The sequence below is a fragment of the Micromesistius poutassou genome (genome assembly GCF_964030765.1).
Source record: "Micromesistius poutassou genome assembly, chromosome: 9".
NCBI lineage: Eukaryota > Metazoa > Chordata > Actinopteri > Gadiformes > Gadidae > Micromesistius > Micromesistius poutassou.
This window is the reverse complement of record NC_140279.1, coordinates 16,750,692-16,767,084: the sequence shown is the minus strand read 5'-3', so window position 1 is coordinate 16,767,084 and position 16,393 is coordinate 16,750,692. Positions and strand designations below refer to the sequence as shown.

Sequence of the window (16,393 nt, the reverse complement as noted above, 5' to 3'; positions counted from 1 at the left end):
TCAGGTGTTTCAATGGTTTCCATGCGGTCTTGTTGAGCAGTTGCTTTGAATAACGGAGCAAGCGGTCTATTCCAGGGGTCAGTGAGAGGGGCAGGGGCGTTACGTGTCGGGGCGCCGTCCCATTCACAAACAGGCAGCGACAGTTTAAGCCTAGCACTATTGCCATTCACCCAATGTAATGGTGTTAAATTAACCATTTTTATTTATTTATGCATGAAATCGGAGTCGTAGCTTATAATAAACGGTCTGGAATTATACCAGAACCGAAAAACTGCCTACATATTGTTCTGTAATTGTAGGGTTGGAATGATGTATTAAGACCATAGATTGGATTAAATAGATCAAGAAACGTAAAGCTTTGTGAGATTTAATTAATTTGAATGCGGCTAAAAAAAACAATTGCTGCTTGTAAACAAGATTTGAAACATTCATGTATATGACGGCCTATGAATGTCAACTTTCTGGATCTGGATGAACAAATTACCAAATCGATTTAATTGATTACACTCATAACGTTGATTGAACTGATTATCTGTTTTGAGTGTAGGCCTACGCGTAAAACAGAGGGGCGGACAATCTTTGCTTAGATAGATTTGATTGGCTAGTCAGCCCGCAAGCCCAGGACACAGTCACTAAGCCCCACCCCTCATTCTTGGACTGCAGTGAAAGGATAACAAATGGAAAGGTTAGCTAGGCTGTCACCTTCCTAACGCTTCGTTCAGAAGGCGATTCTTGAGGAAGATTGTTTATCATTGTGTGATGAAAATAAAACACGGAATATCTTGAGGATTGCGGTAAGCAAAGAGCGAACTTGACAAGAGCTTGACAGCGCTGAATCGTTGCGTGTAGCTTTAGCTAGCTCCGGCGGCAGCCGTGGTCAACATGCGCTCATTTATAGAGCCATTTGAGTGTTACAGTGTGTTCGTTTACAGACCGACAAGAGTGTGAATGCGAGCGGAACGTGCGTAGAAGATGACAATAACACGACTTGATTATGTGGTAAAGAAAAACGGATGTGATGGCTCCGATACGTCTGCCACAACGACCGCCGCACAAGTGCATTAACTGGCAGTAGTGACCTAAACTTGGTCGAAACCTAAACGTGACACGTTACTAGCAGGTAGGCTAGTGTTGGTATCACATGTTGGGATACTGTAGAAGAGGGGTTTCAGTAACGTTACTCCAAAGTTAAAGTTGTTTACCTCCGAAAGTAAAATTCAATACCTGTCCGTCCTGTAGCATAACAAGGTCAAATGATAAGGCTATTCCCGTGATGGGGTCTTGGGTCACAACAAGCTTCTTGAATTCAACATTTTGTCCATTCATTTCAACTAGATTTGACATCATGGCTTCAATCCCTTCACTAAGACGAACGGATTCCGCCAAGGGGGATTTATCTCCCCTGAAGCACTTTGTCTTGGCAAAGAAGAAGATAAGTGATGTGTTTGAGCAACTACTGCAGTACGTGAAAGAAAGTTCAGAGTTTGTGGAAGGTGAGAGACTTCATGCCTAAAACAATGCCATCGGATGGTTGAATGTAATTTGTTTCTGGTTTATTGGAGTTTAATTGTACGTGTGTTTAACCATGATCTTCCAGAAACCTGTCAGAATAAAGCTTTGGAGGATATAGCAAGCGAGGACCAGAAGATAGAGATTCAGGCATATACAGACAAACTGACTGTCATTAAAGAAGTTCTGGCCCGTAGACATATGAAGGTGGCCTTCTTTGGAAGGTAAGTGTTCTATTCATCCCATATTCCATTTTTATTTAACATAAACGCAGTTTTGACTGGCAGGGTCATCCTGGTAATTGGTGTAACCTAATAAGCCTGACGCACTTTGAAGTATTTTACTTTCACTTTTGTTTTCACTTTTTGTTCAATCTATGCTAGAAACTGCCACTTTTAATATGAATCAATGTTACCAGACTCTGTTTACCTTACAATTTGCATACATGTTGAACAGTGAGATTTAAGGTACCTCACACATCAAAGTGATTTATCTGTTTATCCAAAACTCTTATGTTTCCAGTGTGTGTGTGTGTGTGTGCGTGTGCGTGTGCGTATGTATTTTAGATTGAGATCATAAGTGTGTGACACTTCATGTACCTGTGTGTGTGGAGAATTACCAGTAGTGTGTTTTCCCTTCCAGGACCAGCAATGGGAAGAGTACGGTGGTGAACGCCATGTTGAGGGACCGCGTGCTGCCCAGCGGCATCGGCCACACCACCAACTGCTTCCTGAGCGTCGAGGGAACCGACGAAGACAAGGCCTACCTCAAGACCGAAGGCTCAGATGAGGAGAAAAGCATCAAGGTGAGTTTTACCTTTCTTTGTATGTAGTGCATTCATCCACTTCTGACCATTTAGGGTTTAAATATCTGGCAGAGTGGGTCCAAGGTCTAAAGGGGACATTCATTTATGACCAGAATTACAGCAGCATTACTGTAATACATTTTTGAGAAAATTGAGACTTCTCATTGCTTGAACTAGGATAGTAGTTACTGCCCAGCCTTGTTCAGACAGACCTAGAAAGTCTTCTCCGATGTCTGGTGTCTGAAACACTAGCTTCATGTGTTTGTCTGTGAGCGTGTGCGAGGGAGTTTGTGTGCACGGGAGATGGGGACGTAGGCTGCTGAACTGTCTTGAGTTGGGAAGAAAACATGACAGTAAAGCGCTGGTTACACTTCTACAACTGCGTAATGCGCTATCCAACTGCGTAACCACGGAGAGTCCTCATAGTTCTCCGTCGTGGTGCCAGAAACGCAATACAAGTGCTGCAGGCGCTGCCAGTGTTTACGTTGTGATAGTAGTCAAACCAGAAAAGTAATTCCGGAAATGATGTTTTTAGAGGACCAATCGCAGCACTTGCCGTCTCCGTTGTCGCTTGACGGAGTGACGGACACTTGAAAAATATTTCATGCGACCGGAGACGACGGAGAGGCTCTCCGACAGGCTCTCCGGCGGCGTAGAGGGCTCTCCGTAACCAACGTACAGTACGACGTACGGTCATTCAGTTCTTTAGAGACAAACTCGCATAGCTGAATTAAAGGAGGGAAGGATCGTATAGTGGCTAGGGTAACCGGGTTCCGTCTGCAGTCTGCCTTTTGAGGGCTAGCCCCTACCTGCTCAATCATGACATGTATCCGAATTCACTGTAAGTTACTTTGGACAAATCAACTCAAATGACCCGATAGTAAAACAAAATACTGATGGGTGAACCTTTGGTATGACCACATTAATGAAGCGTTGGGCTCTGTGAAGACACGGCGCAGGTTATAATGTGATCTAATGTAGGGCTGCTCGTTGATGGAAAATTTTGGTCCATGATTATTCAAACTATTGTTTTTGAGTTTGAAAACATGATGTATTTATTCAGCATTTCTCTCCAAAAAAAACACTTTGTAATTAATTAATTGATAAATATACAACAAAAAATTAAAAAATTGTTTCAACTCGATTATATTAGTTTGGAGATCGGTTGACCCAAAAATCGAAAATCACGACCAAAATTCTATTACTTGCACAGTCCTAATCATGTGACGGTGGTCTCCTTGTTTTAGACGGTGAACCAGCTGGCCCACGCCCTCCACATGGACGAGAGCCTGGATGCCGGCTGCCTGGTCCGCGTCTTCTGGCCAAAGACCAAGTGTGCGCTGCTGCGTGATGACCTGGTGCTCGTGGACAGGTAATCCCACTGAGACGTTGGAGAATAGAAAGATATCTTTAAGTGTGCCAAATCAAAGTTGATAATTACACAGGTCGACCAGTCGATAAATAAATGGGCCTTTAATTCAATTCATGGAACATATTAATTATTAGGCTTCCTTGTAGTCGTTACCTGATGGCTGTATCACTACCATGACCTCTTTGCTTATATTCTGGGGTTTGGCTAAAATCCCTGACTAATGCTGGCTAGTGCTTACCTTATGGTCTTGTGACAGAACACCTTCATCAAAGATTAGCACTGGCTGCTTTGTATGAGCTCATGCCTTCACTTGGATAACATCTTTTTTTTAACGTGAGTTCTTAGTTTTTGTTAACCATTTTGGAACCTTTTGAAGATCCCATTACTTTTATCTCATGCTGCCTTTAAATAGGACATGCAACTAGGTTATTTGAGATTCGGCCCAATAGATTTGGTATTGTCCCTAAAGTTCTGTGCCCTAATGCATGGTTTCAGTGTTGGTCAACCATTGTTACAGTGTTTACTCAAGGAGACATATAGGGACTACTCTGCAGGTATCCAATTATAGTGCATAGTATTGAATTGCTGTTACAGCCAGTTTAACCTGAATCAAAGCGTATTCTAATGACATTTGTAATCTTCCCTTGTCGTTTAATGTTTGTTTGGCACGTGAGTGAAACGTTTACCTCCACTCTCGATCTTAGCCCCGGGACAGATGTTACAACACAGCTGGACAGCTGGATAGACAAGTTCTGCCTGGATGCAGATGTGTTTGTGCTGGTGGCCAACTCTGAGTCCACGCTCATGAACACGGTGAGTGGGGAGGAGGTCATCGGCGATTGGGCCAAGCTCTGCTTCATGATGATGCCCATAAATAGTGTGGGTAATATTGCAGAAACTGCACTTAGAAATGTCGACAACGGCATGATGGTAAATGGTCCTCGTTTATATAGCGCTTTTATCCAAAGCGCTTTACAGTGTTGACTGACATTCACCCATTCATGCACACATTCACACACCGACGGCAGAGTCAACCACGCAGGGCGACAGCCAGCGCGTCAGGAGGAGCAATTAGGGTGAGGCGTCTTGCTCAGGGACACCAGACACTCAGCTAGGAGCAACCTTGCGGTTACCTGCCAACCCGCTCTACCTCCTGAGCTAATGCCCCCCGGATCTGTTTAATTTTCACCTGCATCCTATGAAACCGTTTGGATTATCTGAACCTGACTGTAGTTGCACCCTCTTTCCCCTGATGTGAGTTAGTGCCGCATCCAGAATGGTTGGACTACTGATCTCCTAAACCAATCATTGGCACCCATATCATGCGTGACCCAAGGTTGTAAGTTCATTCTTGACCTCCTGGGTTGATCGTTTAAGCAGGCCGGGACTCTGGTTGTCGATTCCTTTGACCAATGAGCCATAGTGGATTTTTCACCCATGCAGTTGAGGCTCAGTTACATGAAACGTAGCAATACCAGGAAAAATCGGACGAAATGCTAATACATTTTAACCATAACTCTGCAGCCCAAACCCATTGCAACAAAACCACAGGTGTTTCATAGTTGTAATGGACATGTACAGTTTGGTCGAAAAAAATGACCAGGTTTAATAGCCTGTTTACTCCAGCTCTGGGACATGGCTCGCTCTGTTATGACACACCGCTCTGGCATCCGGGCTATGAGAGTCAGTGCTCACAGCCACTCACGGCCCTCCGTATCCCTGAGCTCCATGTCCCAGCCACAAGGCTTAAAGGAGCCGGCCATGCATTCCACAAGGGGCAGTTGTTTATAGGTCATCCAATGAATATAGGGAATAGAATGAATGCAGGGTTAGGGTCCATGGATAAGATGCTGATGAAATGTATGTGCAGTGATTGTGTGGGTGTATGGTCGTGTGTTGTCAATCATGTATCATGTCACACATAACTGTCCCAGGAGTATTTGATTTATGTGACTACACCCACATAAATAAATGGCCGTCACAGCTACCCACAAACATTGTCTGTTTGACGCTTGACCGTTGTGTCCTTCAGGAAAAGCACTTCTTCCACAAAGTGAACGAGCGGCTGTCCAAACCCAACATCTTCATCCTCAACAACCGCTGGGACGCCTCGGCCAACGAGCCAGAGTACATGGAGGACGTGAGTGTCGCTGCGGCTCATGTTTTGGTTTTTTGACCACTTGTGTGGCCAAACATCCGGTCGTCCCATAAGGAGGCCGCCCTGTGTCCTCGTTAGGGCTGAACGATTAATCGAATTCAAATTCATGCATCGATTAATCTCGACACATAGGAAAGAGCAGTTTATATGTTGACTGCTTACAATGTTGTGTTGGTCATACTATAGAATGATTTATTGCTTGTTTAGTGAATAATACAGAACATAAGGAACTTTAAAAAGTAAAATCGCACACCACTTCTCCAAATCGTTCAGCCCTAGCCCTTGTCCCTCCCAGGTCCGGAAGCAGCATACAGACCGCTGCATCAACTTCCTGGTGGAGGAGCTGAAGGTGGTGGACCGCGAGCAGGCCCCCAACCGCATCTTCTTCGTGTCGGCCAAGGAGGTGCTCAACTCCCGCATGCAGCGAGCACAGGGCATGCCCGAGACCGGTGAGCTTCCTCCGTCCCCCTCCTCCCGGGAGCGGCCAGGAGGGCTGGGCTTGTTTCAAGGTGGTGGTGGGGGGGGGGGGAAGCATCTGTCCAAACCTAAAATACTAATACTTCAGCACTAAATCCGCCAAAAGGGACAAGAGGCTGTAGGACTGAGAAATGGCACACAGTACAAATTACTTTTAAGATGGAAAAGGTACAGTATGTAAGGAATTGGCTGTGCTAAATAATAAAAAGGAAACATGCTTGAAGTCGAAACACACTAGCTTGTGATTGATCTCACTGGTAAGCTGTTAGAAAGTGTGTGTGTGTGTGTGTGTGTGTGTGTGTGTGTGTGTGTGTGTGTGTGTGTGTGTGTGTGTGTGTGTGTGTGCGCACACGTGCAATGTTTAGCTGATGATTGGTGATTCAGATCCGTATTGTCTCATAGTGCTCTGGACTATGATTCACTACGGAATCTGAATCACTTTGACACACATGACAGGACAGCTCAGAAACACAGACTGGCTTTACCGCTGCTGAAATGACGACGACACTGTTTACACAACACAGGATCTGAGGTCAGATCTTAGCTCACCTTAGTAGGTAACCTGCACTGCAAACGGTCCTGTCTGCAGTGCAGGCTAGCTACTACCTACAACGCGACCTAGGCTAGTTATATTTTTGGTATATCATTAACTTTATGTATTTGATGTGATGTGTATTTGATCTGATGTAAAATTATGAGGATATGGATATGATGTGTGGTGCGATGAATATCTATGAAAACATGGTCTGGATTAGTATTGGTTTACCACAATCTATGGGATAGGAATGGTACTGAGTGGCTGGTCAACATGCCCTCCATTGACTCTCATTTGCTTGGCGTTGCCGGCAAGGTATTTTATTGCAACTCAAACTGTGTTTACGTAAAGCAGAAACCACAGGGCACGCGGCTCTGGCAATGCTTTCACACAGTGCTCCGTTCATCAGCACAGTAAAATATTAAGTGCTCAAATCAAATCAGTAAAACATTTCCACAGTAATGCCACACCTTGAGCCAGACAAAACAGGACTCCACTGGTTTCATGGACCAGTAGAGTTCCAATCCATTTACTCGGCTAATAGTTTCACCTTAAACAGTGTGAAGTGTAAAATACCATGTAAAAGCAAACAAAGTCCTGTTACCATTCACTATTTAGTCATTAGGATGACTCTTTTTCCAAATAAATGATGACGCATGTCATGAAGTAGTGGGGCTGAGGCGTCATGCTCTAGGCTGCCTCAATGGGGTTTCTCAATGCACTGTTCTTTATAATGTCGTTGGATATTTTACTTTTTGTGAAAAAGAAAGAGGATTGGCTAATGTTGTGTGTGTGTGTGTCCAACAGGAGGGGCCCTGGCTGAGGGCTTCGAGGAGAGGCTGAAGGAGTTCCAATGCTTTGAGAGGAGGTTTGAGGCAAGTGTGTGTGTGTGTGTGTGTGTGTGTGTGTGTGTGTGTGTGTGTGTGTGTGTGTGTGTGTGTGTGTGTGTGTGTGTGTGTGTGTGTGTGTGTGTGTGTGTGTGTGTGTGTGTGTGTGTGTGTGTGTGGTTCAAATTGTACTACATCTCAGTCTAGAGGGAGGTTTGGGCATGTAACGCTGCAACATCCTGGTTTGAACCCAGACTCCATACTCCAACACACTCGTGTGTTTACGTCTGACTGTGCATGCGTGTGTGTGTGTGATTTAGTTATACATGTATCATTGTGTGGGTGGGTGGTACATTTTTCTTTATGTGGATGTAACTTAACCTCTCCTATCTCCTTTATCTCCTGTATGTGAATGTGTTCATGTCTCTGGTAATGTTGTCCAAACCAAACTCCCAGAATCAACCTTTGCAGTCAACCACACTTAAACCTATTGGCGGTTGCCCTTGAACACCACAGCAATAGCGGCTCTGTACTAAAGACAGTACTTCAATGTGCATTTATGCCTCAGCCTGCGTATTCATTGCTGAAGTCTAGATTTACTAAGGCGAGGAGGTGCCTTCCATTCAGTTCCATTTCTCTTTTAGTTCTTTTATCATTTTTTTTATCAGCAATTTTTTTTTTTTTCCGTTATTTTGAATTTTTTCCGGTGCATATTTCTTATAGTATTCATGTTGACATTGCTCAAATAAGTCTGTATGACCAACAAAAGCAGTACTACTGGGGATTTTGTAACCCTTTCAGAGTATTGCATCAGTATGTAGCAAAAAAGGCAACCTTTGCCTACATTAAGGGGCCATTATAATGGCTGCAGGTTGCATTCCTGAATAGATCTCTGAAATCAGTAAAGTCACCCTTACATACACAGCTCCAACTCCTCATGCATGTACAACAAAAACAGTGCTCCAGTCGACCAGAATAGAAATCCTATAATAAATAACATTGCATACACTCAACCAGTACAACACAGCTACACATGACGCATGCTCCCAAGTCTTTATTTTACGTTGTTGTGTACATCATTGGTTGTATTTTGGTTTCTTTCTATTTAAATACGTTACAGTTGTTGTCTTTTTCCTTTCTCTTGCTTTATCCACATGTTGCCGTGACGTTACACTGAGTTTGGCCCGGGGGGGGGAGGAGACAGGACACACACTCTGCTGCAGCCTTCATTCTCCTCCGCGTTGGGCTCTTTATCTGAATGATGGCTGCAGCAGGTGGTCTCGTCCATACTGTGATCGAGCGGCGCTTGTGGTCGCCACGCCACCCACGCGCTCGCTCGCTCGCTCGCTCACTGTCCCCGTGGTAATCGTCACGACAACGTGTGTGTGTGTTTGTGTCTGTGTATTTTTGTATTATGGCCTCGCAGGAGTGTATCTCGCAGTCAGCAGTGAAAACAAAGTTTGAGCAGCACACTATCAGGGCCAAGCAGATCATAGAAACGGTCCAGGGAATCATGGACAGCATCAACATAGAGGCGGCCGAGAAGAGGTGAGTGGACCCCTTCTTTCTCATTGGTTGACTTTGCCGCCACTCACCCCAGCGTGCAGCAGGGGGCTCTGAGGAGTGCGGCCTTTTTAGTTCTAGAGAACTGATGGAAGAAATCTGGTGGAAAAAACTACAAAACACATTATTGATCTAGGCTATTTATAGTGTAAGATAAAGATAACGTTTGAAGACTGGACTGGACAACCTCTGACCAGCTGATTTGTGTGTGTGTGTCTGTCGGTCTGTCTGTCTGTGTGTCTGTCTGTCTGTCTGTCTCGGTCTGTCTGTCTGTGTGTCTGTCTGTCCAGAGTGGCAGCGCTAGAGGACAGGGAGTACCAGATGGACCGGCTGGAGTTTGTGAAGAACCAGCTCAATCTGCTGATCGACGACACCAAGAAGAGGATCAAGGCCATCAGCGAGGAGGTGGCGTCCAAGGTCAGGACGGGTGGGAGGGGTTTGTACCAGGCTGTGGGCGGGGCCAGAGCCCAACCTCAAACCTTGTTGCTCATTTACTATCAAGTTACGATTGCCAAATGCTAAAAGATTCAACATTTCTTGAAAGAAGGAAGTGCACTTTTGTTGATTAAGACTAAGATTTCATTCCTATATATATATATTTTTTTGATTGGTCCAGGTGTCCAGTGCCATGGGGGAGGAGATTTGCCGCCTAAACGTGATCATCGACGAGTTCCACGCAGATTTTCATCCTTCCCCCAATGTGCTCAAGATCTACAAGTCGGTTAGTAGCAGCTCCTGAACATCTCAAATCTTCATAATTAAACAGTGTAGCGCCAGTGTTGTGCCATACTGTCACTAAATGCTCCTCATAAAAAGGTACTCTATGGGGACCCTTGTAGGGCTGTGCAATTAATCTTATTTTGATTTTTGTGTCAAACGATCTCCAAACTGATATAATCTAGTTGAAACTATTATTATTATTGTTATTATTATTATTATTAATATGATTATTTCTATATATATATTTATTTTATTCGTTAAATGTTTTATAGAAATTGCAGAACAGCTGGATACATATTTGTATATTATTTTCGATTTGACCATTTTCTATTTGAACATTTTGTGAGTTTTTTTTAAGGTGAAATTTCAAAGTTCTCAGTTACAAAGTGTTTGGAAAGAAATGCTGAATAAATGCATCATGTTTTCATGTTTTGTTTTAATAATCGTGATTTCATTATTGTCCAAAATAATCGCGACTATGATTTTATTTTATTTTTTTCCATAATCGAGCAGCCCTTGACTCTTAGAGACGTTGATCCACTGAAGTAGGGGCCGGTTCTCCCTGACTCTCTGTGTCTCCATCGCCCTTCTCCAGGAGCTCCTGTCCCACGTGGAGGAGGGCATGGGCAAGAACCTGGCCTTCCGCTGCTCCAACGCCATCAACGCCTCCGTGCTGTCCTACCAGAAGGACATGATAGGTACACAGGTCACCTGAGGGCTCCTCAGACATTAGACTCTTTTAAGAAAGGCCTAAAAACCTATCTTTTAAAAAAAAGCCTTTTCTTAAATGTGTTGTTGTGCTTTGGCTTTTAAATCTGTTTTTATCTTGTTGTACTCTGTAGCACCTTGGGATTGTTTTTAACAATGAAAAGTGCTTTACAAATACAATTTTTTATTATTATTATTATTATTATTATTATTATTATTATTATTACACAGACGCACCCCAGACCACGGAGTGTAGCGCCAGCGGCTGGAGCCGTTCAGGGTTCATGTGTGAAGCCCTTCAAGGTGACACACTTTACCACCAGGTATGAGTGTGATTAAGCCGTTACAAGCCGTTTTCTGACGGATCAGTTGAGCAGCGTTTGCTACAGTGCACTGGGCAGGCTGGCAGACTGATCTATCCAGCGCACCTCTAGGTGGACACGCCCACTTGTGGTGTCAGAAGAGGCAGATTTTGAAAACGGCTTGTAACGGCTTATCACACTCACAGCCTGGCGGTATAATAGTTCACCTTTTAAGAAACGTTAGATTCCCACTCTTTTAAATTGAGGTCCTATCTATCTCGGTATTCCCTTGCGGACCGTCGTTGTTATGATGGGTTTTGTATTTATAGTTTAGCCTCGTTGCCTGGTGACTATTCAGGCGGTTCTTCAGCAAAAGTTTGTGTATTGTGTGTGTGTGTGTGATGGGGAAATAGTCGCTCTGCCTCCACAGCCTTTCCACGGAATACGTAGAAGTGTTCAACAGATTCATGCAAAGGATTAGAAATCAAATAAGACATGTTGTGAACTAGGACAGTGAACTAGATTGGACCTTACCAGTATGTCACTCCAGGTAGACTGTGTAATTAGCTTACTACACTGCTACTTATCCTAGTTTCCTAGTTATTCGGCCCAAAATAGAAATTGTAACCACACTTGGTACTTCAAAAGAGCCTATAAAACACTTGACTTTGAAGTGTGTGTGTGTGTGTGTGTGTGTGTGTGTGTGTGTGTGTGTGTGTGTGTGTGTGTGTGTGTGTGTGTGTGTGTGTGTGTGTGTGTGTGTGTGTGTGTGTGTGTGTGTGTGTGCGTGTGTGCCCGGCTATATTTACCCCCTTAACATTGAGGCCTGGCCCCCCTGGCGGCCCGCGCTGAGCACATGTCATGCGGAGAGGTACCAGCTGTGGCTGGGGAGGAGGATGAGAAGGTGTTACCACACCCTCGGGCTTGTTGGGAGATCAGGCGAAGGCTGATCACAACAAACGCCTCATTACTAGGAGGCCTTAATGAGAGGCTTATTCTGACTGAGGCATTATCTTGGTTGAAAATTTAACAATGACCTTTTGGATGGATTTAAAGTGAGAACTACAAATAAGTTTGTTTTTGGCATGAACTGATCTATGTCTTCCTTCGTTTCGGTCACGAAAATATGTGTGATTTGTTGAAATTTATCCAAAGCGTCTTTCAATGAATGAATGAATGAATCCCCATGAATATTGGGATTTCCAAGTGGGAATGGAATCCCTAATGGCATGGTGGTAATGCCGTGCTCTACCCGTGGAGCCAGAAGGGACCTAGTTAGATGGATAGATGGATAGATAGGAATTTTATTAATCCCTCTGGAAGGTTCCCTCAGGAAATTGCACTTCCAGCAGCAGCAAACACCATGTAAAATAAGAGTATGTAGAGAGTATGCAGTAGTAGTAAGTATAAATGTGCAAAAGTACAAAATGCTATATATATATATATATATATATATATATATATATATATATATACAAGCCAATATTTCCATGAGGGAGTGCATAAAAACAGTGCAATAAAACAGTGTATCAAACAGCCATGTTGTGTTTGATATGCAGCTGTACTACCGTGACTGACGGCTGTGCCTGTCGTCGTCGTCCCCCCCCCCCCCCCCCCCCCCCGTCCAGACAACATGCTGCCCCTGCTGCCCTCCGTCGGCCAGGGCCAGAGCCAGATCCACATGCTGGTGCCCAGCAGGAAGTTTGACCTGAGCTACGACCTGAACTGCGCCTCGCTCTGCAGCGACTTCCAGGAGAACATCGAGTTCCAGTTCTCCCTGGGCTGGTCGTCCCTCGTCCACCGCTACCTGGGGCCCGCCAACGCACAGAGGGCCCTCAAGCTGATGGACCAGAACTTCCAGGTCGGTTCAGTGGTCCTCACACTCATCCTGTTCATTATGACGACGCCACGTCGGAGCCAAACATTCACAAGAAGGGCCCCCGAGAGAGGGGGGGAAAAAGAAAGGGCCCATGATTCTGTGGTTCCCATGACAACATCTAACCCCCCCCCCCCTCTCCCCTGGGATCCTGTCTTTGTTTCCGTGGCTCCGATCCCCCAGCCAGCGCTGACGGCGGCGACCACGCCCACCTCCGGCCCCCCCTCCTCCTCCGCCTCCAACGCCGTGGCCCTGCCCAACCAGGAGACGGCCGTCATGAGCCAGGAGGAGCTGATGGTCGCCGTGGCAACCAACCTGGCGTCCATCACCTCGCGCACCTCCCTGAGCGTGATCGTGGTGGGAGGGGTGGTGAGTTTTCCCCCCCGTCCGCTCGTCAGACTCCTGGTGATCGGGTGGCTAGGACCTCTAGGCCAAAAGCATTGCAATATTAAAAATGGTGGCTTAAGTTATAAAGCTTCTTTCTGCTTTCCTTTTGCACAGTGCTTAAAAGTTAACAAAAAAAAGACTGTACACATGTGGTCAAGTCAAGTGGTAACCATAGAATAGGATAAAAGAGGCAAGTAATAAAGGAGCGGTCAAAACTAGACCAGGGCTAAATATGATCTCAGTGCTTATCCAAAAAGGTGAGATATTTTTCCAAAAACAGTTAATGGACTCGGCAGTCAAGCTAAGACCCGGGCTCACCGTCAACAAAAGTTTAAATCGCATGTCCGTCTCCCACAGATGAAATGAAGTCGTAGTAGATGAGGTGTCACACTCACTCACTCACAGTCACTCACACACAGTCACTCACTCACTCGGTCAGACAGTCACTCACTATGTAAAGCACTTTGGGTATAGCGTAAAAAACGCTATATAAATGCAATCAACTAGGTCAAAAAGGTCTTAATAATGATGGTAAAAAAGCAAAAGGATGATGCGGTGATGGTGTCTCTCTCAGGTGTTCCGGACGGTGGGCTGGCGGCTGATCGCCCTGTCGGGCGTGGTCTACGGCACGCTGTACCTGTATGAGCGGCTCACCTGGACCACGCGGGCCAAGGAGCGCACGCTGAAGCGGCAGTTTGTGGACTACGCCACGGAGAAGCTGCAGCTCATCGTCAGCTTCACCAGCTCCAACTGCAGCCACCAAGTCCAGCAGTGAGTCGCCCCCCGCCACCATCGCACCGCCAACACATCATGAGATGGGCTTTAGACAAGGGGCTCCTTTATTTAGCCTTTATTTAACCAGGTAAAAGTCTCATTGAGATTATAATATTTTTCAAGAGCGACCTGGCCAAGAGGGCAGCATGGATCAGACAATCCATATGTTTCCAACATAAAAAAAACACACAATTAAAAGACCGTTTTGGGAATTTAAGTGAGGAATTACACACAGGTACAATGTCCAATATTTCCATATAATAAGTCCTTCAGAAAAGAGCCAAAGGCAACAAATTAGATCAGTTCCGATATCTTTCTGGAGGGTCTTCCAAGCAGATGGGACAGCATACTTGTAGGGCAGCTGTAGGAAAGACTTAACACTCGGAAAGGGAGAGCACACCTTCACTTTAGTCATGTACTGCGCGGTAGACTCAATATATATTTGCACGGCATCATCTGTGCACACGTATGTATGAAAACTCCTATTCTGTGATTTTGTTTATCCTATTTTCATATGTACTTTAAGATAAGCCATGAGGATATAAATACGAATAATCCGAGCCCAGTACTGACCCTGGTCGCCCTCCGTCTCCAGGGAGATGGCCACCACCTTCGCCCGCCTCTGCCAGCAGGTGGACCAGACCCAGAAGGAGCTGGAGGCGGAGATCCACCGCCTCACGGCCAACATAGACCAGCTGGAGCACGTCCAGAGCCACTCCAAGAGCATGCGGTCAGTGGATGAGTGTCTGGTGGGGCCCCACTAGCCCACACAGCGCTGGCCCCTCCATGGTTGTGGAGGGGCGGGGGCGGGTTGAAAGCCAGGGCTGCATTTTTGTATGTTGTGGTAATTTTGCTAGAGGTTTGCTATTGCAACATGGCTGGTGACAGGCCAATATCATTTGTTTACGTCAACTTTGACAAGTATTCCCAGATTTGTAATGCTTCCTGTGAATACTGTTTTCAAAGATAACGTAGTATGCAGAGAAAGCAGTTTTTGTTTTCAACATGTTCGTATCTCTTCTATGATCTTGAACATAGTTGTCTATGCCTTTTGTCCCCGCAACTATAATAATACAGTATTTAAGAAAAAAAAGCTCTGGCCATTATTAGCAAACCAGCTAAAGAAAAAGTACCCCAAAGCCATGAACCGTAACCACGGGGACACGAGTTCCCTCCTCCCTCGAACTCTCTGCCCAAAACTATTTCATTTTTAATCTCATCGTTTGAATTTGTGCTGAAACAGGCGGTTCTCTTACACTTTAACTCTAACAGTGTTTGAATTTGTGCTGAAACTGGGGGCTCACCTTCATTTTAACGAATCCTTATCTTTTTTTATTCCTCCGTCTCTCCTACAGACACAAAGCCACCAAGCTGGAGAGCCAGCTAGAGGACTTCATCACTCAGTACCTCCGTCTCCCTCTGGAGTGATCCGCCTTTCTCTCTCTCTCCCCCCACTGGTCTCTCTCTCTCTCCCTCTCCTTAATATCTCCTGTGGAGTCTTCTTCTCCACCCCGCGAGACCTCGGGCCCTCTCCTCAAACCTTAGCCACTGTTTTGACGTGGACTGAACCCCAAGTAAGCACCCCCCCCCCCAACCCAACCCCCATCGCTCCACTTCTCCGAAGACAGAGACGGCATCTTGCTGCGAGGACAGGCCGTGTTAACCACGTGTAATAAAGGTGTATTCCCTGCCTTGCTTAAGGAATAGATGAAAGGACTAGTGGCAGCTAAACCCCCCCCTCCCCCCCGCCCCCCCAGAAAGACCGCCTTAAAATCTCCGGCAGGATAGTCTTTGGGGGGGGGAGCCAATGTTTTACTACACACCCATGTTTTTCTAACTGTGAATTAGAGATTTTTTTTTCCCAGACTAACTTTTGACTTAGTATATACAGTTTGTGAGTGTGTGTTTGTGTGTATGTATATGTGTGTATAAGAGAAGTATATGTAAAAACAAAACAAAAGCGGTTGATCTGTTGGATCTATGAATCAGTGTTGGGTCTTGCACAGAGTTAAAGTGCATGCAGTATGTGTGAGGTTTTGATGAATCATCAGATACACGAAGAGAACAAAACGAGGCATTTTCTTTTTTGGACTCAAAATCGATAACGTGTAGATAAGTCTTTTGATACTGCCATGCATTTTCTAAGGTCTTGTCGTTTATACCCGTTAGACCAGACATGATTTTTGTGAATGAATGCGTCTTAAAACCCTTCAGATTTTCCAGGATGTATTAAAAGAATCTGAGTAAATGTGGGAAGAAAACAGTGTCTGTTTATGTCTTATTTTGAAGCTGAATTGGTCAACTACCAAAATGTACAATTTGAAAAAACATTAATGTAATGACAATTTATCAATACAAAAACTTTGTAGAGGCTGCAGTG

The 16,393-nt window shown here is 45.0% G+C and overlaps 1 protein-coding gene across 2 annotated transcripts; it reads left to right on the top strand.

Annotated features, from left to right (window-relative positions):
* The first annotated feature begins 654 nt into the window (after positions 1-654).
* Positions 655-16,268, top strand: mfn1b (mitofusin 1b). Of its 2 annotated transcripts, none has more exons than XM_084473209.1 (18): positions 655-794; positions 1,336-1,493; positions 1,598-1,733; positions 2,152-2,314; positions 3,562-3,686; positions 4,391-4,499; positions 5,719-5,826; positions 6,140-6,293; positions 7,664-7,731; positions 9,110-9,231; positions 9,537-9,663; positions 9,863-9,967; positions 10,562-10,664; positions 12,605-12,837; positions 13,036-13,221; positions 13,814-14,010; positions 14,609-14,743; positions 15,369-16,268. In XM_084473209.1, exons 2-18 carry the CDS (start codon positions 1,346-1,348, stop codon positions 15,439-15,441), a joined length of 2,292 nt encoding a protein of 763 aa, XP_084329335.1. In that variant the 5' UTR covers positions 655-794; positions 1,336-1,345; the 3' UTR covers positions 15,442-16,268. The 2 variants fall into 2 exon arrangements, with proteins under 2 accessions (XP_084329335.1, XP_084329336.1); XM_084473210.1 differs by lacking the exon at positions 655-794 and adding an exon at positions 873-1,120.
* Positions 16,269-16,393: the final 125 nt, after the last annotated feature.